The 20,967-nt window shown below is 36.0% G+C and overlaps 1 protein-coding gene across 4 annotated transcripts in view; it reads left to right on the plus strand.

The window, feature by feature from the left end:
• The window catches only part of WDPCP (WD repeat containing planar cell polarity effector), a 312,142-nt gene that overhangs the window by 135,144 nt on the left and 156,031 nt on the right, over nucleotides 1–20,967 (plus strand). For all 4 annotated transcript variants that reach the window (XR_011466041.1, XM_070379381.1, XM_070379382.1 and 1 more), the window contains exons 7-9: nucleotides 13,104–13,218; nucleotides 15,481–15,614; nucleotides 19,123–19,314. Coding sequence is in view for 3 of the 4 variants with exons in the window: in XM_070379381.1 (XP_070235482.1) it covers nucleotides 13,104–13,218; nucleotides 15,481–15,614; nucleotides 19,123–19,314 (441 nt within the window). In the remaining variant the exon portion in view is untranslated. The remainder of the gene's footprint in view (nucleotides 1–13,103; nucleotides 13,219–15,480; nucleotides 15,615–19,122; nucleotides 19,315–20,967) is intronic.

Genomic DNA, 20,967 nt, shown 5'->3' on the forward strand with positions numbered 1-20,967 from the left:
AGGTGGATGAACCTAGTACCTATTATACAGAGTGAAGTAAGTCAGATAAATACCGTATTCTAACACATATATGGAGTATAGAAAAATGGTACTGAAGAATTTATTTACAGGGCAGCAGTGGAGAAACAGACTTAGAGAATAGACTTATGGACATGGGGAGAGGGGAGGAGAGGGTGAGATGTATGGAAAGAGTAACATGGAAAGTTACACTGCCACATGTAAAATAGATAGCCAACAGGAATTTGCTGTATGGCTCAGGAGACTCAAACAGGGGCTCTGTATCAACCTAGAGGGGTGGGATTGGGAGGGAGGTTCAAAAGGGAGGGGATATATGTATACCTATGGCTGGTTCATGTTGAGGTTTGACAGAAAGCAACAAAATTTTGTATAGCAATTATCCTTCAATAAAAAACAAATTTTAAAAAAGCCAAAATTAAAAAAAAAATTTCAGAGACAGAAAGGATGCCATGATTTGGAAAAGTTTAGAATCCTCTGGCATAGATTTTGATCCCATCCCCTCTGGCCTTCTCAAAATCCCACATGATTTTATTCCTTCTCTTAGGTACAGCATGCTGGCGGAAAGCACAAGCTGTTCCACTTTTCTCGGTATCATGTCTTGGCTTTATCAGCTACTTTGGGGAAGTTACTTCACCTGTCTGTGCCAGAGTTCATGTAACTATAAAATGGAGATAAAAATATCTAACTCATATGTTTATTATAAGAATTAAGTTAATATATATATAATGCTTAGAAAGAGTTTTTGGCACAGATACCTGCTTTTTTAGATATAATTAAATTTATCCTTTCTGTCAAATGGACCTTTCCAATAAACTTTAAATTTTTAAATTAAACAATTTTTATTGTAACAAAAAAATCCAAAAATTACATTTTAACACATTTTTAACTGTACAGTTTGGTGGCATTTAGTATATTCACATTGTTGTGAAATATCTTCAGAACTTTTTCATTTTGCAAAACTGAAACTCTATACACTTAAACAGCAGCTCCCCTACCTCTGTCCCCAGCCGCTGGCAGCCACCATTGTACTCTCTGCTTCTGTGAGCTTGACTTCTTTAGCTACCTCATGTAAATGGAGCCATGCAGTATCTGCCCTTCTGTGACTAGCCTGCTTTACTCAGCATAGTGTCCTCACAGTTCGTCCATGTTGTAGCATGTGACAGGATTGTGTTCCTTTTTAAATCTCAGTAGTATTCCACTGGATGGATGTCCCACATTTTGCTTATCTGTTCATCCATTGATGAACATGTGTGTTGCTTCCTTCTCTTGGGTATTGTGATACTGTGGTGAGCATGGATGTACAGATACTTCTTGGAGACAGTGCTTTATTTTAGCTATATACCCACGAATGGGATTGCTGATTAGATGGTCGTTCTATTTTGAATTTTTTGAGGAACCTCTATACTGTTTTCCACAGGTCACCATATTACAGTGCCTTCAGCAGTGCACAAGGGTCCTAGTTTCTCCATAGCTTCACCAACACTTTATTTATTTATTTTTTCTGATAGTTGCTATTCTGTAGGTATGAGATGATATCTCATTTCTATGATATTCATCATAGAAAATGCATTTTAATATGCATTTTTCTAAAGACTAGTGATGTTGAACATCTTTTCATATGCTTGTTGGCCATTTGTGTATCATCTTTGGAGGAATGTCTAGTCAAGTCCTTAGCCCATTTGTTAATTGAGTTAATTTTTTGTTGAGTTTTAAGAGTTTTAAAAGTATATTTTGGATATTAACTCCTTGTCAGTTATATGATTTGCAAATATGCTCTCCCACTCTGTAGGTTGCCTTTTCACTCTTACTTGTGTACTCTGATGAACAAAAGTTTTAAACTTTTGTCTGTTTTTGCTTTTAGAGTCATATCTAAGAAATCATTTTCAAATCCAATGTCATGAAGCTTTTCCCTTATGGTTTCTTCAAGAAGTTTTATCGTTTTGGGTGTGAGTCTAGGTCTTTAATCCACTTTGAGTTAATTTTTGTGTATGCTGTAAGATAAGGGTCCATTTGCACTCTTGTGAATGTGGATATCCGGTTTTCCCAGCACCATTTGTTGAAGAGACTGTTCTTTCCTCATTGCATGGTCTCAGCACTCTTGTTGAAGACCCTTTGACCATACTCGGGAGAGTGTGTTTCTAGGCCTGTACTCTGTTCCGTGGTCTGTAGCTCTGTCTTTTGACAATGCCACACTGTTTTGATTATTGTGTCTTTGTGCTGTGTCTTGAAATCAGGAAGTATGAGAACTTTGTTCTTCTTTTTCAAAATTGATTTGACCATATGGAATCTGTTGAGATTCCTGATCAACTTAAACTCTTTTCTATTAAAGCAAAACAAAACAAAACAAAACAAAACATTCATCTCAGATACCACCATGTCTTATCCCTTTTCTTCAGAATCAAGTTTCTCAAAAGAATTTCTGTTTAAAGTCTCCATTTCTCTATTGCTCACTCAGCATTTAACCAACTTCAGCCATACTTTTCTCCTGATTACACTGAAAACCTTTTAGCACTGAGGTTACAAAAAACCCTCTGTTATCACTAAATCCAATTTAGTGACTTTTTTTTTTTAAGGCATAATCTTAAATACACAAGGGGATTCAATACTACCTGCCACACCAGTTTTCCTGAAATACTTTTTTGTATTAATTCTCCATGCGCTTTTCTAATATTCTTCCTACCTCTCCAGCATTCTTCTCTGTGTTCTTTTCAGGCCTGTGCTTCTTTCTCCTGCCCTTGAATGTCCTCTCCTCTTTACTCTGAACTCCTGGCATATCCAACTTATATTTATAGCTTCAGTGCCTCTTCTCTCTAGAGCTCAGGCCTTGCCCCTGTGCTCCACAGTCATTAATCCAGTTACCTACTTGATATCTCTCCTTTGGTGCCTCAAAGATGTTTCCAACACAGTATCTCTAAAATGAAATTCAGAGCCCTCTTCCTGTTCCTCTTCTACCACTTCAATCTCAGTAAACAGCCTGTCTTCCATTTATTTATAGAAACCTGGAAGCCACCTGTTTGTCCTTGAAATTAACTTCTTCTTTACCCATCTCTCCTTCCTCCCCTTGCCACATATTCAACTAATCTCTGATTCTAGTGGGTTTTATCTCCTAAGTCACTCTCCTCCACAAGAGGGTCTCTATCCTTTCCCTCATAACTCTACCCACCTCTCTCCCTCTCCCTCTTGACTACTTCGGCATGTCTTCATCTTCACTGTTCTACCTGCTCCCACCAGTCTGTCCTCCACCCTGTAGCCAAAATGATTTTTTAAAAGCAAATCTGTTACTTCCCAGCTTCAAACCCTTCTGTAACTCTGGAGAATAGATAGAAACTGGAAACTGGTGAACTAGGGCAGGGTAGGGGAGAAGAGGTAGGAGGGATACAAAGGTGGGAAATTGTATACCTCTGTATAATTTGTTGTCATTTTCTTTTGGAACTACAAGGATGTGTTACCTCTTCCAAAAATTAAATCAGTAAATTCAGTTTAAAAAATTATAGCATGACACTGTTCTTAAAGGCTAAACTGAACTGGTCCCAACCTACCTATCTTTTTAATTGCATCTATTACCAAATTCTTTTCTAATTTCAGTGCCACAGCCGTACCAGGCTTCTGTCCATTGCTTATGCTCTGTAGGCTTTCTATTGCTTTGAGGCCCTTGCACAAACTGTTCTTAGCTCTGCCTTGAATGCCCTTTGCTCCTCCTTTCACGGAGGTAACACATTCTTATCCTTAGGTCTCTGACACTGAGTTACTACGTTCTCAGGAAGCCTTCCCTGATGAGCTCTATTCCCTATTATGTGCTGTTATACCACGGACTCCCTGATACTCACTGCACTTTTACACTTACTGTGTGACCATCTAATTACTATCTGCCTCATCAATTTGAATGCAAGTTCCATTGTAGTAACAATTTAACAATACTAATCCTAAAAAAATCTTGCTATCCTTAAAGCTACCATAATATCCTATTGTACATTAAGTGTGAGTGTGTGTGTGTATGTGTGTGTTTAAATTTACTTACTAAGTACTATTATCAGTCCCAAGAAGAGACTGTCATATATATAATGTTTCCAAGCTTACTTTGGAATATCTTCAAAGATCACTATTTTGTGGAGGAAGCTTTGGGAAATACTCTTTTACATTTATACTGTATTAGTATATACTGTGGGGAAGGAGAAGTGGAAGGTGTCAAGGGCATCTGTTGAGTGTTGTCCTGGCAAAAAGAGGGTGGACAAGGAGTTATATTAAAAATGGTAGATCTGAGAGAAATTGAAGGAGTATTGGCACAATTTACCTGTGAATTTGAAATCTGCTGGGTAAAGGTGAAAATTAAAAATAGTATTCTCAAACCAAAGGAATTTTACAAGAATTTAGTGGTGATCTTTATTCCCACTTTTAAGGGTTTAATTTTAAAATAATAAGATGATTCCTTAACATTGTTAAATGGCATGCAATACAAGCAGATAAAGATTCAGAGGACTACCCTCACCATGGTAAGCACAGTCAACAGTTGTTTATGTCCTTCCTCCATCATTTACAAACGCTCATATATATATAGTAGTACATAAATATATTTTATTTATTATATATATTATTTTCTGTAAATATTTTTCTGTAACTTCACAGAACAACATATAACATACCTATTAATGATCTACATCTCCCCTTCTTATTTTTAGTAGGTGCAGAGTAATCCATAGTTTGAATATACCATACTTTCCAATTGTTACTTATAATCTTTTTAGTGAATAAAGAAATTAGACATGGGTGAGCAATCTAATAAGACTATATAAAAAAAAAAATACCACACCTATTTCATTTATTTTTTAATAAATGAAAATGCAGAGGAGAGGGTCTTAGTTCAGTTTCCTACTTGATCCTTTTAGCTGTTGCTGCTGCTGCTGCTGCTGCTGCTAAGTCGCTTCAGTCGTGTCCGACTCTGTGCAACCCCATAGACGGCAGCCCACCAGGCTCCCCCATCCCTGGGATTCTCCAGGCAAGAACACAGGAGTGGGTTGCCATTTCCTTCTCCAGTGCATGAAAGTGAAAAGTAAAAGTGAAGTCGCTCAGTCGTGTCCGACTCTTAGCGACCCCATGGACTGCAGCCTACCAGGCTTCTCAGAAACACATTTTATGACATAAAAACATAAAACTCTAAACTATTTGTGACCAGAATACTTGAAGATCTGCTTCTTTGTTTTTGAAATGTTTTTTAGAAAAATAACAACATATTAAAAAGTTAAAAAATTACTCACAATTCAAATTTAAAAACAACTTTTTTGTCTAGAAGTTAAAGTTTATGCCTTCAACTCCCAATTTCACCTCTTCGGGGGACTTACTGAGACATTTTGGTCAAATTCTTTCTTGCGTTTTCTTGTGTTTACACAATTTCTTTATGCATGTGTATGCATATACCACACCTATTTTTTTCTAATAAAATGGAATGGTGCTATTCATGTAGGTCTGCAACTTTTAAAAAATTTCACCCTACTTCACTATATCACAGGCTAGGGCAAAAAATTTCTGATTAATTAAACCTGTCTATCTTTTATGTTATCTCCATTTATTTTCTTGTAGTAACAGCATTCACAATAACCAAACTAAAAAGGGACTGATGTATCAACTGGCATGGTAATTTATTTACTTACAATATGAAATATATCTGGCATCATAGACTTTGCTCATTTGCTTGGGGCATTCCCACCTGATGGATGAATTACTCAAGAGATTAAATTATAGATAAGGCTGATTGGTGAGCCGAGGTGTTCTTACAGGATATTTCTATCAGGCTATGGCTAGAGCTCTGACTTGCCCTTGGGCTTTTTCTTTCCTGACAGCTGGCATTAGTCATCAGAGTCATAGCCCTGAATGGGGTTACAGATATTTGGTAAGGTTTCCTCCAGGCTCTGATCTGAACTATGCACTGCCCACTATTTCATTTAAGATCTCTGACCTGGTCCTCATTCATTACCTTTTCTTTCTGTGAGAAAAGTGTTGATTAGACTTTGAGGATCTCCCAAATCATCTGTTTGTTGGAAGACAAGGAAAACACCTTTGCCTCCATAGAAATTCATTTACAAGCACTTTGTTCAGGTGAGCGTCCATGGATGTGGCTAACACATAGAGGTGTGACAACCACAGTGTCTCCAGATCAAAATGTCCCCTCGGGATCAAATGTCCCCTTGGGATCAAAATCACCTCCACTCGAGAACGACTGGTTTAGAGGAAAGCGGGTTTAGACTGAAGAAGGAGCTAAAGAGAAGAAAACCAGATAGGTACTACATGGAAATCACCTGACTGAAAGTAAAAGGATATTAGTTCCTAAGCAGTGGGGGAAAGAACACAGGATTTGTCCTATGTCTTGATCTCTATTTCTCCACAAATGATGAGACCTTTGATTAGGTGGCTCAGATGGTAAAGAATCTGCTTGCAGTGCAGGAGACCCAGGTTTGATCTATGGTAGGGAAGATCCCCTGGAGGAGGAAATGGATACCAACTCCAGTATTCTTGCTTGGAGAATTCCATGGATAGAGGAGCCTGGTGGGCTATAGTCCATGGGCTGCAAAGAACTGGACATGACTGAGTGATTAACACTTTCACTTTGGTTAGTTGCTTTACCCTCCTGATTATGAATTAGTATGAGGATTAATGTTATTACTGTTTTTTAATTTACATATTTACAATGTACCAGAGTTGTACTGACATTTTATATGAATTAGAGAGTGTATATTAAAGTCCTCTGTAAACTGTAAAATTTTGTACAAAAGTAATGTGCTATCCTACTCACTTCTTACCACTGCTTTTATCCTTGAGATCTTTAAAACTATGGGCAAATACAAGATTTACCTTTGAACCATGTTCTTTTGTGAATTTCATAAAATATTATAAATATTTTCTCACTTTTATTGTATGTAATTATTTTATGTATGTGTGTATATGTATATATATAAGAGTTGGATTTAAAATTATGTTAGGGATTAAAGTGTAGCATCGCTCATTTTATGAGAATAAGTGACAAAAATGAGATTTTGTAATTTGCAATAGATTTAGCAGGCAAATTTCCAGGAATGTATCTGTTCCCTATATTGCATAACATCACACAAATCTTTGGGAAGCCCCATTGTTAGCACCTCTCTATCCAGAAGAATACATGTTTCTTGTCCTTTTGTTTCTTGTGCTTTAGTCAGTTCCCTATAGTGAGTCAATTAAAATTTTTTTCTTATCCTTGTCTTAACTGCATTCACTTATGTCTCTCTACTTTAATGGATTAGTCAGGCATGATTTCTCTCTACGCAATAAATGTTTGCTGAATGAAGGAATAAATTACAGAAAACATGTTATCTCTCTTCCAGCAGGTTATCTGTTAAAATGATCAGTGACTCTACCCTTCATTATAGATTTCCTTAATGTAAAATGGTTTGCCTGTCTATAGTTCTGAATTTCTCCAGAAGTTATCCCATGGATTGGATAGGGGGTCAAGGTTGAGGGAGGCGTCAGGTACCATCCTGATACAAACTCACTGGGCCTCCTGAGGAGTGGTTTATAATACTTTAATAAGTATTTGCTTCAACCCTAGAATTTACTCCAATGGTCATACTAATTTGTTACCTCTCGGGATTGTAGTGTTTAGCACCTGTTGTCTCCCACATGTCACCTGATGATTTCATGGGATCAGTCTTGGCTACCTGTCCGTGACTTCACTCTCAAAGGGTGGATTAAACCTATAACCCAGGGTTGATTTTTAGTACTGATTCTGTATGCCTTTCTTTACTTTTCACTTCTCTCAGATATGACAATCATCACATGGATTTGGGAAGAGTTTCCATAGCCAGTGAGAATACTGAATTCAGTTGAATTGTTTGTGATCACTATTATAAAAGAGCTCATTCACAGTTACTTACTGCACCGGTTCTTCTTCAGAGACTATGATGCATTGGTCAATACATGATGTATGATGTACTTCTCTTTATGGCTACTAAACTACCTCTTCTAGGAAGCAGTCATCTATCTTAACCAAAACCTCCACTTCTCTGAGATGAAATCTTCTGCTATATTCTACACACATTTTACCAATACTTGCCTAGATCATTCATCATCATATCCCTGTCTATATACTTGGCATATATAGGAGGCACTCACATATTTTTGATCCACTGAGTGAATGAAACTTGGATTCTTGTTTCTGCTTATGTTTTTGTTTTGCTTAATGATGTCAGCTGGTAAAAATTTCTTTCTTCTCCCAGTGCCATTTCACTTCTAATTAAGTATTCAAAATAAGGTTAAGAGAAACCAATTTGAGGAATCATCTGAAGATCATGGGGATCATTTCCTAGTTTCTTAAAAAAAGACAGACCTCTCTGGTATGAGCTTATTTTAAAAACATGAGAAGGAAAAAGTTATGTAGACAATAGAAAGAAATAATGGTCAGAGCATAACTAGCAAGGAAGGTACTTCTGTCTGGAAGGGTATCAGGGGAAATGAAAGTTTCAGTTCCTATTTTGCCTTAGTCATCTTCTACACAGGGAATTACATTAAAATTGGCAGAGTTGCCAGTCCAGGTTTGATGCACAATACTGGATGCTTGGGGCTGGCGCACTGGGACAACCCAGAGGGATGGTATGGGGAGGGAGGAGGGAGGAGGGTTCAGGATGGGGAACATGTGTATACCTGTGGCGGATTCATGTTGATATATGGCAAAACCAATACAATATTGTAAAGTTAAAAAATAAAATATATAAAAAAAAATTGGCAGAGTTTTGGGAAATCCCATAGGCGCTCTTATTTATTCATTCTGTGGATCTCTTCTCAAGCTCAGATCTGCTCCAGAGGTATCTCCCTTTGCTTCTTTGTCTGCTCTTTTTTAATTTTTTGGACTGCTGGATTCTCTGATTCCTTGAAATTGGATATCTTGGTGCCCTTTTTCCTTCTTGTCCTGCCAAATCTTAAAATAGGCTTTTTCCATTTTGGAGGGCTTAAGAACTAACTTTTTGGGGAAACAGGGAGAGATACTTTCCTGTCTGGGCTAGCATATTCTTTTCCTGAGACTCATACTATTTTTTCCCCCTAATTCTGGTTATCGCCATTACCATATCCAGAAATATCTTTGGCACCAGTACTTGGAAACTTATGCTTCCCTATAGATTGTTTTTATAAAAATGTATTAATTAACTTATTAATTTGCTTATACCCTCTTATTCCAAAATCTGGTGTTAGGGCTACTTCTAGAACACATGACATTTGGAAATCAGAAATGATAGACATACCTTAATCCTAATAAGTACCCCAACTAGGTGTCAATAAGAGGGCTAACCTGATCTTATAACACATCTAAAGATTGAAATGTCCCAGAGCTCAGTTGTTAGGCCTCTTTCTCCTTTTTTTTTTTTTTTTTTAAACAACAAATTTATTTTCTCACAGTTCTAGAAGTATGAAGTCCAAGACCAGGTTGCTGTGAGGGCTGGGCTCTGGTGAGACCTCTCTTCCTGATTCATAAACAACTGTCTTCTTCGTTGCCATTTGGCCTTTTCCTTATGTGTGCACATGGAAAGAGAGCCCGCTGGTGTGTCGTCTTCTGTGTAAGGACACCAGGTTAATTAGATTAGGTCTCCACCCTTATGACCTCTTCACTCTTTTTAGCTCAGCTGGTAAAGGATCCGCCTGCAATGCAGGAGACCCCGGTTCGATTCCTGGGTTGGGAAGATCCACTGGAGAAGGGGTAGGCTACCCGGTCCAGTATTCTTGGGCTTCTCTTGAGGCTCAGCTGGTAAAGAATCCAGCTGCAATGTGGGACACCTCGGTTTGATCCCTGGGTTGGGAAGATCCCCTGGAGAAGGGAAAGGCTACCCACTCCAGTATTCTGGCCTGGAGAATTCTATGGACTGTATAGTCCATGGGGTTGCAAAGAGTTGGACACGACTGAGCGACTTTCACTATTCTGTTCCAAGACTTTAAACACTACCATACATTGTTGATGACTCCCAAATATAATCTCCAGCCCCCACTTCACCCTAGACTTCAGACTATTTGATATCTCTACTTATATGTCCATAGACACCTTAAACTTAACATGTCCACACCAAACTTTTGATTCTCCCAATCTAAATTTACCTCTCCTCAAGTGTTCCCCATCTCAGTAAACCAAGTTGCTCAGCCCAAAAACCTTTGAGTTTTTCTCTTGTCTTCTACATCCAATTCTTCAGCAAGCCCCACTTGCTCCCCTTTAAAATACGTCTCAAATATATCCATGTACTATTTCCTCTAGCATTGCCATTGAGTTCAAGCCATCATCATCTCTCATCCAGGCCACTGCAGTAGCCTCCTAATGGTCTCCCTGCTTCTACTTTTGCCCTGATCCTTCCTTAAAATATAAATTATAATTCACTGCTGCTTAAAACCCTATGGCTTTTCCTCAACAAGGTCCCCTGACTACCTTGCTGACTCCATCCTCTGACATCCCTCTCACTCACTCCTCACCCTTCAAGGCACACTGGCCTACCTTTTGTCAGTTTTCCCAGGCACATTCTGACCTCACGAGTTTTTGCATTTACCATTCTAAGCCTCAAATTCCCTATCTTCAAGTAATCATATGACTTGTTCTTTCACTTCATTTGGATCTGTACTCAAATGTTGTCTCCTAAAGGAGACCTTTTTACTTCTTCATTAGTTATCTGTTTAAAGCAGCTTCTAGTTACTGGCAGTATTCAAGCATGGCTGGATCCTTGAAGGATGCCTGCAGAGATGCTAAAGAAGGAACTTCCATGTCATGTGGGAGTGGAAAATGAGACCAGATTTCCTTAATAACTTAAGGAATAAGTTATTATTAATAACTGGAAATTATTTAATCTTATCATGAATTAATTATAATCTTTCTCTAAGCATTTAGTTAGCACCTCCTATGTGTCTGACATTGTTCTAGGCACTAGATAAGATAGAAAGATATAAAGAGATATATCTTTAAGATATAGCTTAAAGATATAAAGAGATATAGCTTTAAGATATAGCTTAAAGATATAAAGAGATATATCTTTAAATATAGCTTAAAGATATAAAGAGATATATCTTTAAGATATAGCTTAAAGATATAAAGAGATATATCTTTAAATATAGAAAGATATAAAGAGATATATCTTTAAGATATAGCTTAAAGATATAAAGAGATATATCTTTAAGATATAAAGATAAAAGTGGCCTAGCTAGTATCCATTAGGAACTAATAGTAGATAATGAAGAAAAGAGTTGCTTAAGAGTATGGGTGTAAAATTGTAGTAGATAAAAATAAATAGAAAAGGACAAATTTTAGAGGTGCTCTGAATAAATGGCAACCCACTCCAGTATTCTTGCCTGGAAAACCCCATGGATGGAGGAGCCTGGTAGGCTACAGTCCATGGAGTCTCAAAGAGTCGGACATGACTGAGCAGCTTCACTTTTCTGAATAAATGAGGAAGAGACTGAATAAACGAGAGGAGGAAAAACTATTATAAGGGGGAGAACTATATATGAAAGATGACCCTAAAATTGCCTGCTTGAGAAGGGAGAATGTAGGGGTAAAGACCACATGTTATATTGTTATGGGGGTAATCCCTAAAAGGAAAATATCAGTGTTAGTCATCAAGTATATGGCGTGGCTGGATGTAATTCATAATTCAGTAGAGATTAATTAATTTATGAAGTAGTTTGAAATTCTTGGAACAAACGTGCCTTCACCTTCTCTTATTAGTCTCCCATACCAATACAGTTAAGTTCTCCTTTCCCCTGCCTTCTGGCCCCTTTGGGGTAAATTAACGTGAAACTGACAGTTCCTTTAATCACATGATGAGTTTGAGTGAACTCTGGGAGTTGGTGATGGACAGGGAGGCCTGGCGTGCTGTGATTCATGGGGTCACAAAGAGTTGGACACGACTGAGCGACTGAACTGAACTGAACTTAATCACATGGGGCCCTTCAGTTTCTTTTCTGGTTCATATGCCTGGAATCTGTTAGACAGTAGGGAATAGTTGTCTTTTTTAAATATAATAATCACCTGGTCCCTCATGCTGCTCATTGTTCACACATGTCCCAGTATGTCTTGTCACAGAATCATGCTCTCTAGCTGGGACATGATGCCTAGGTAGGTGGGGAATTCCCCTGTTTTGTTTAAAATCATAGTTGTCTTTGGATTTGGCTAGCATGTTTGTGATTAGTTTACTGACAATTGGTTTTTTTTTTCTTATACCATATGCTATTACATGATTCATCTGCTTTGAGTCTGTTGCCTTGAAGGTGAAACAATTTCTTCCAATGTTGATATTTCATAATCTCATAGATAACAAGCATACACATATGCATAGTCCTTTCAGAAGTTTTAAACATTTGGAGATGAATGAATTATACTTCCACAAATGAAAAGGAGCAGTATAAAACCATAATGGTGATATCCAGACATCTTTTGTTGGGTGGTTGGGTGAACAGTAATATTAATAAAGCCTGTGTACTTTACTGTGTTTATCTCTCCTTGAGAAGTTATTTCTGGTGTGTGGTACTTATTTATGAATTTTAACGTTTAACATTGTGCTTTAATTGCCTTGGATTTACATGTATTTTAATATTTTAGACATGATCTTTATTTCAAGGAGTTTAAATTCCAGATACATCATAATACTTGGTGTTAACATTGTAATGATGATTGCTGTTTACTATGTAGCAATCCCTATTCAAATGTTAAGAAATCTTCTTTTAATTACTAATATAAATAGTAATCTTTGAAAACATTTCAGTAAGACACATCACATCTCTGAATGCAGCACAAGGAAGTTTTTTCATAAACATGGTTATTTTCCAAGTAATTAAAAGATTACACTTCTAATAAACATGGACTAAATTCGGTTTCTTCATATAGCACTGATCAGTGCACTTACTGTGTTCCACCATTTAACCACCTGTATTTTTTTACTCATAATGTCAGTGATTGTTTTTCAAAGAACTCTTTATAATTCCACGGTATAGATATACATGTACATATCTGTATAAGTTGTACATTTGGGGAGAAATTTTTAAAAGATTCTGATTCTTGGTATATCTGCCTCCCCCTCTCTCTCTTTACCTGTTTTTAGCTCCTCTTTGGTTCAGGTGTGCTGGTGTCCCTAAGCCTTTCTGGGCCGCAGCTGGAGAAGGTGGTGATTGACAGAAGCCTGGTGGGGAAGCTCATCTCAGACACCATCAGTGATGGTAATTACCCCCATGTGCAAATCAATTGCCTGCATTAACAGTGGGCAGGAGAAATAGTGTGTCAACAGGTAGACTAATTATTACCACTAGGGACTTGAAAACACAAGTAATTGCTTGTAATAGCATAGTTACAACCCCTGGGACCAATACAAGTTTTAACTAATATTTAATGTCAAAGTTTTTGTCAATTGTTAGTATTCTTGAGTATTTTTTACTGTTTCCTTAAAAAAGTGAACATATTTTCAAAAGAGGTGGGTGTTTTGTTTGGTGTGTTGACATTTCAAATATTTTTCACTTTCACATGAATTTTGAATAAATAACCCCAATTTGTCAGCACAGCCACCTAGTACAAAAACAAAAACAAAATCTGTTCTTTGGCTCTTAGGACATTCTTTGTTACCAAAGTCTATGAATACTAACTTCTGAGAGAGTTTGAGCAGTATTTCTAAAAATAAAAAATCAATGCCAAAAATACCAGATAAATCTGAATACTGTAAAGTGATATCACAGTTAGTATATAATTGCTACAAAGCACATAAAGACTTTAAGCCAATTATTGAAAAGGTAGCATACTGACATTTATTAATCCTTAAAAGGCTCTTCGCTGTACCAGCCTACCTATATAATTTAATTAAAACAACTGTTCCTTGTAAGATATAGTTATTTCTGTTTTATAGATAAGGAAATTGAAGCTGAGATACTGATGAACATGCCCACCAATGAGATACTGAGGAACAGCCCCAAAATGACTGAGCTGAAATTTGAACCCATTTTCTTTGCACTATAGTGTGCTGACTCCTAAAGTTTTAAGACTGCACTTTAATTCAAGGTGAAAAAAAAGGTCTAAGAAACAAATTGCATGTATGGCAAAACCAATACAATATTGTAAAGTAGTTAGCCTCCAATTAAATAAATTAAAAGAAACAGATTGCATTATCATTAGAGATTGAAAATTTTCCATATCTTAAATTGAATAATCAAAGGAAAGTGTGGTCTAGTGGAAAGGACAGAGGTAAGATTATAGAAACCCTTCTGCTGTGTGTGCTCACTAGTATCTCTGAATAATGCAGACACAATTTCTTAGAGAAAAGCACTCTGCAGTGTGGCTATCATTAGTAGTATTCCTGATAATGATAAGCTGGGGATAGGGTTATGAGTATGCCATTCTTCTTCCTTGTAGGATCATGATGCTAAGGAAGTGTTCCTGTGGAAGAGGTTCCATTTTTACATGTCTAATAATTGACCCCTTCATTGATTCTGCAAATAAAATAGTGGCTGTGATGATTTTGTCATTTTGGTGGTCCTCCATTAGAATTAAAAGGAGACCTCCAAAAGTGTTCATGTTGCTGAGATATCTTTTTTCACTTGTTTCTTTAAACCACAAATAATACATACATTCTCATGAGTAAATGATAACAATGTGATTTCTTGGCAGTTCTCCAGATTCTCCTGTAATTGTGTCGATCTACTGTGGTTACTGCTTGCACAGCCAGGGATATGGAAGTAAAAAAAAATATATAAAACATTCAATAACTTCTTTTTGCTGGGAACAATGTAAAACATTTCTCAAATTCCTACTACATGTTTTTATCAGTAATTTTTATAACATTAATGGCTCTTTATGTAACCCAAATTAATGCAAATTAATTAACTGTGTGCTTTAGAAATATAGCTGTAGAAATGTTTTTGCTAATCTTCATTATCACATATTACTTTATATAATATATTGGGTATAATATGTTTTAGTTCATTCAGCTAGTATACTTTCAGAAAGTTCATTGATGAAAATTTTTTTAAAAAATTGGTGGAGAACACTGATCTGTATCCTCTAATAAATCCAATTTATTCTCAGATGGTTTGTATCATATAAATACAGGATTAAAGGCTAAGTACAAATAAGTGTTTTTATCTTTACGTTCAGATATGAAACAGTGTTTTATGCTTTTCCTACCTTTATTCCAAATACATCTCATTTGTAGGTTGTCCCCAAATATCAGTGTATATTGAAATGGTCTCATGGAAAGGAAAAATATCAAATCCATGCATGATTAGATTGATTATTGTTGTTTCTTTCTAATATCTTTATTATCATTGGGAAATGTCCACAATGATATTTAGGAGACTTCAGTTATTTCAATTAATATTCATTTATCTTCTGAAAATAGCTTTTTGTAACATTTCAGTAGAAGAAACTATTAATTTGTTATTATTTTATTCTAACTTAGTACTTGATAGTATTGTCAAATCTTTTTTTTTTTTAAGCTCTTCTCACAGACGGCTTCATCATCTTATCATTTTTGGCACAAAACAAACTATGTTTTATTCAGTTTTCCAAGAAGATGAGCTCTCCTGATATAAACAAAAGACTGGAAAAGCTCTCAGCCTTGGATTATAAGGTAGAGATTTGAATGTATATGGTCATATTGTTAATTATTAAGGTATGCTAGAGTATTGCTTGAGTTGATGTTATGCTCTTTTTTCTTAAATGATTATGGATTTCAAAAAAACCAGACTTATTCATAGTATAGGATTAAGCTTGATCAACTAGAAACAGTGGCCATCCAAAGTTTTCTTTTTTTACTCTCATCATGGGGGTCTAACAGTGGCATGCTTGGAGCAGTTTACATCGTACTTACGGACATCAGAAAGATAATAGAGGCAAGTTACACATTTGAAAATGGTTTTCTTGCTGGCAGTAGTATGTATGCCATTCTCATTTTTCCCTAAGACCCCGTATCACTATTCTGGGCAAGGGTAGCTGCTCTCGCTTCCATTTCACAAGAAAGAAGACAACACTTTCAAAGGTTAATAGAAAAGTGTAATAAACAAGGAGTGGGAAGATCCCCCTTCTCCCAATATCAGCTATAACTGTGGAGAAAAATGCAAAAAGAAATCTCCTTCATGTGTTAGTCTCTTTCCCTTCAGTAACTCCAGGTAATTTGTTTCCTTGTATCAGGGACTTTACATCTGTTAAGGCAGGATTTTTATTTTAAATGATGTGTTTAATTTAAGTTTTGCCACATTACATTTTAACTGCTTGGAAGGCATACTCTCTGCTAGAATGAGTATCTCATACATTTTCCAGGCTGTTTCAGTTCAAGGCCTCTTTTCAGCAGTGACTTGTGTTTGCAAGATTGATACAGCCTCTGTGACGTGGATTTGAGACAGTTCACTGTTCACTGGGAACAAGACTGATATACAGCTTCCTTAAAAAAGATGCACACTTAGACTGTACCAGGAGTATCTATAACAAGGGCAAAGATTCTTAAAAGCTAGCTTTGTGGCCTGAAACTGTGTGTGTGCGTGTGTGTTTGAAAAGTCTAATAGTATTTGACCTAACCTTTTGCCCTTTTGGGTTCTTTTGGGTTATTTCTTATTGTGACTGAGTTAGTAGTGGTGTGGGGGGATTTAATTTTATTTATCAGAAAAATCTACTCTTATAAGAAAGATTTTTAACATGGGATAAAATACATTAACTTTTTCATCATGGTAATAAACTATAATTTGGTTTTGTTTGCAAGCCTTGTATAGCTTCTATAACACTTTGTATAATATTGATTCTTTTAAACTGAAAATCTGTAGTACTCATATATTTTGTCTAGTAAAAAATGGTTTAACATTCCTAATGGAATACTATTTTCCAGAATGGCTAGCTTTCCTTGAAATGTTGTTAATTTACTAATACTGGTCTTTAAAATGCACCAGTATGCATTAATTTTAATGCATTAACTATTAAAGTAACTGTTTTTAATGTATTTATATAAAATTTTGTATGCCTACTTTCTTCATCTTAAGTGTGGTGGGTAGTTTGGCAGTCTTCTCAGCTTAAGGATAGTAGCTCCCCATTAATGAGAGCAGAGAGAAACTGTTAGGATGCCATCTTTTCTAATGAAAAGATGTGAAAAATAGACTGAGTATATGGGCCCTACACCTTGAGTAGGGAGTTAAGTATTTGTTCATTCTGTCATTAGATATGAGAAATTAAAAACATGAGCACTCCATGTCATTTCTTTACATTAGAGAAGAAGTAGCCTGCTTTCCTCTGGAAACCATGGATTTCATTTTCTAGTTCAATACTTTAAGTATAGGTATTTAATATTTGATAAAAACTGCCATTTATCTATTGGAAGGACATTTTAAGAAACTTGTTCATTTCACTTGCCCTCTTGACCATTGTGATAGAATAGTAAACCATTAATACTCGAAACAAACATTAAATTTCAGATAACATACATGATTTACATTATGTGAGGATTGAAAGTGGCAGCCTCTTGTTTTAACTCTGTTTTCTTATATAGAAGTTCTTAAGTAACATGTGTAAGTGCCAGGTAGGGTGTCAAAATAATGTTTGTGTATTTTTAAGGACTTAGCAATTTCATTGTGATATTTCCTTCAAATAAGAAGATAGCTGGTTAAAATAGTGATATTGAGAACTTAAATGTAAGAATTTGCACTTTAGAGCGTATAGTAATTTGTGTTGTCTGTCATTGCCCATTTGGATTTTAAAACAAGGAAATAGTGTAGAGTATTACAATCCTGCTCTTCTTTACAGCTATATCATAATTTAGTTCTTTTAGACTGAAACAGTTTTGGCAGAGAAAAATGGAAATATCATGAAATTATTCACCTTTAGCAAGTTTTCCTGTCTACATTTTAAAAATCCAATTCATTTAACAGTGAAGGGACAGTGCAAGGAGTTAAATGTTTACCATGAGAGAACAACACTGGTAATTACTTTGATTTCAGTTCCTTTTGATGTGCATTCAGAGGATGAAGAGGTCAATAATATTATGGCCATGCAAATAGAAAAGGGTTCCTTTTGACCATATTAAAAAAAAATAGCAGAGGATTATTAAAGCATTAACCTTGATTTTAATGGCCTTGGTTGAGTGGTGAGATCACAATTTGGATGAGCCTGATTATTTACTAAATACAATACATAAATGCAACGGGTTCTTAACACCCATTGCACTCTGGCATTATCGCATTACTGCCATCCTTTGTTGCCTTGCAGACAGGAATATGAAAGCAATCTGTCATGTAGTGAGACTGGCTCCAGAAGCATTTCTCTGATAAGAAGACCCCCTGCCCTTTGCTAGTGTCTGGTCCAGTAGGCTTAGCCATGCGCTTAATCCCCAGAAAGTGGTTCGATTATTGCTGACCAGCAATGGCAAGATAGTTTTTTTTTTTTTTTTGCTTCCAAGCTATCAACCTTCCATTAATTCCTTAAGCAGAAATACGGTGCAATCTATATTTCCTTGGCATGTGTCACCCAGATGGTGCCGTGCTTATGTTTTCAAATAACCATGTTCCAAAATAACATAGTTTGAATAATAAATTCTACAAATCCGTCCTAAGAAAGAAAAGCATAATTCTCAGAAGCTGCATAAACTTTTACGCATGATGCTGTGGCTTATCCCTTTATGCAGAATTTTTGTATATATGTCTTTAAAGCGATATTTGCCTCAAGTTGTTTTTCCTTTTGTTGTTGTCAGTCACTGTTAACATGTTATGTCTTAAACAGTAGTCCGACACTGTTGGTCAGCAATACTGAACCTGTCAGTTAATATAGCTGGTCTTAAAGCCTATGTGTGGGTTGATGCTGTCAAGCAACCATGACTGTACATTTTGGTATTGATTGGGATTGCTATGGCCAATTCCTCCCCAACTCACATTTTTCCTTTTCCTTTCCTCTGCTAAAAATGGGGAGAATTTTGAACATATGTCTTTTTTATGTATGTGTCAAAAGAATTTGGTAAATTCTGACACCTCCTTAAGCACATGTTTAACATGCATATTTACTTGCATTTATCTACATTTACAGATGCTTTAATTTTTGTAATACTTTGAGGATTTTGCCTTTTAAAAATGATCCTTGTCTTTTTTTTTTTTTTAAACCATTAGATTTCCTATTATGAAATCCCAGGCCCAGTAAATAGGACAACACAGCGTCATCTAGCTATCAATTGTGTTCAAGATAGAGTTGTTTGCTGGTGGCCACTGGTCAGTGATGATGCTTGGCCTTGGACCCCCATTTCTTCTGAGAAGGATAGAGCCAATCTGCTGCTCCTGAGTTATGCTCAAGGAAAGCTGGAGGTAAATCTAAAGTAAATATATACATTTTGTTGAAGAGAAACTAAAATAGGGTTATTAGTTTTCTATTCTGAAATAAGTGTGAATGCTTTTTAAAATCTATAATTTGTTTTCCAAATATTCAACAAAAGTAATTACATATGAAATGGGATCCTTGAAAGTATCACATCTGGAGGATCCACCGACAGTTTCAGGACTCGCCCGAATACCATAGTGATTAATAGCACAAGCTTCTGGGTTCAAATCCTAGCTCTGCCACTACCTACCTCTCTGTCCTTGAGCAGATTACTAACCTCCATGTGCTGTGGTTTCATTATTTGAAAAACAGAGTGAATGAAAATATCCAAGTTAATAGATGCATTTAGAGCAATAATGATGTAATACTATTATTACATGTATTAATTAATAATCTCAATTACTATTGTGATTCTTGTCATTATTAGTGCTGTCATTACTGTTTGCTCATGATTTCATGCCTTTCAAAGCTGTGTTATTAACCACCTTCTTTAAACATCAGTTAGTCAGTCAGCAAACAGTAGTCAAAGATGCCTGTTTTCTATAAGACTCTGTGGTGCCAAACCATGGCTTGGGGCAGGGATTTGTAAGGAGGGCCTTAGAGGAGCAGCCTTCTCAATCTAGTGTCCTGCCTGGGACACAAACACCAAAAGTATTAATCTAGGAAGTGTATATGAGATCTCACCCTGTCTATTTCTGAAAATGTTCCGTCATCATTCATTATCATGAACCTGTGGATATTTTCATCTTGTATCAGTACTTTGAGTCTGAAATTCTGTTTTCTTAATGTAACTTTAAATTGAAAAAACAACCTCCTCAACGTGGTTTTTCAGTGGGTAAAATGGTATGTTTTGTCTAGGTAAAATTGTATGTTCCTGTATTTTCTCTAAATCCATTATCTTTTAGACTTTAAGAAGTATTTTTCAGAATTAGTATTCTGAGATAATGAACAAGTACAAGTTTTCCCTATCCCCCACTTACCTCTTCTGACTTTATAAACTTACAGGCTATCTCTTAAGGCTGAAGAGCCCTTTTTAATTAATTTACCTTTTTCTGGAACTTTTCCAATTTTGTTGTAGTAACTAAGATACTTTTAATGCTCCACGTATGGATTTTATAAGGATAAAGAAGTGCTTTATTCCTATTCACTTCCTGTTTGTGCCTACCATCATATTGATCTTGGATCTAGAAGCTAACTGAATAAAAGACCTAATCAAAATGACTTCATGTAATAAAGCCAACTAGAATTCTTTTAAATGTTCTGTCTTACAATAAAAGTAAAAAAAAAAAAATAGCATAAATCAACCTTTAGTTTTACAGTACACAAATTACCTTTATTGAAATGAACTTATTACCTGAAATTAGGACTGTTTGAAAAGGGTATATACATATGGTCCACATACTTAATCTCCCCGTGTCTAGTTTATGGACTTTGTGGTTCGATAAACTTCAGTTTGCCTATTGGTTGGGCCATATACTATGTGACTTGAATGAAGTTTACTCCTGTAAGGTTCAGCCTGCTTTTAACTAATGATACAGTCTTTGGTCTTGGGTAGATCACCTACCCTGACTGTAGTTTTCTAATTTTTAAAATGATGGATTTAAACCATATGGGTCCCAGGCAGCTCAAAAAAAAAAGTG

The sequence above is a fragment of the Bos mutus genome, chromosome 11 (assembly GCF_027580195.1).
Source record: "Bos mutus isolate GX-2022 chromosome 11, NWIPB_WYAK_1.1, whole genome shotgun sequence".
NCBI classification, from domain to species: Eukaryota; Metazoa; Chordata; class Mammalia; order Artiodactyla; family Bovidae; genus Bos; species Bos mutus.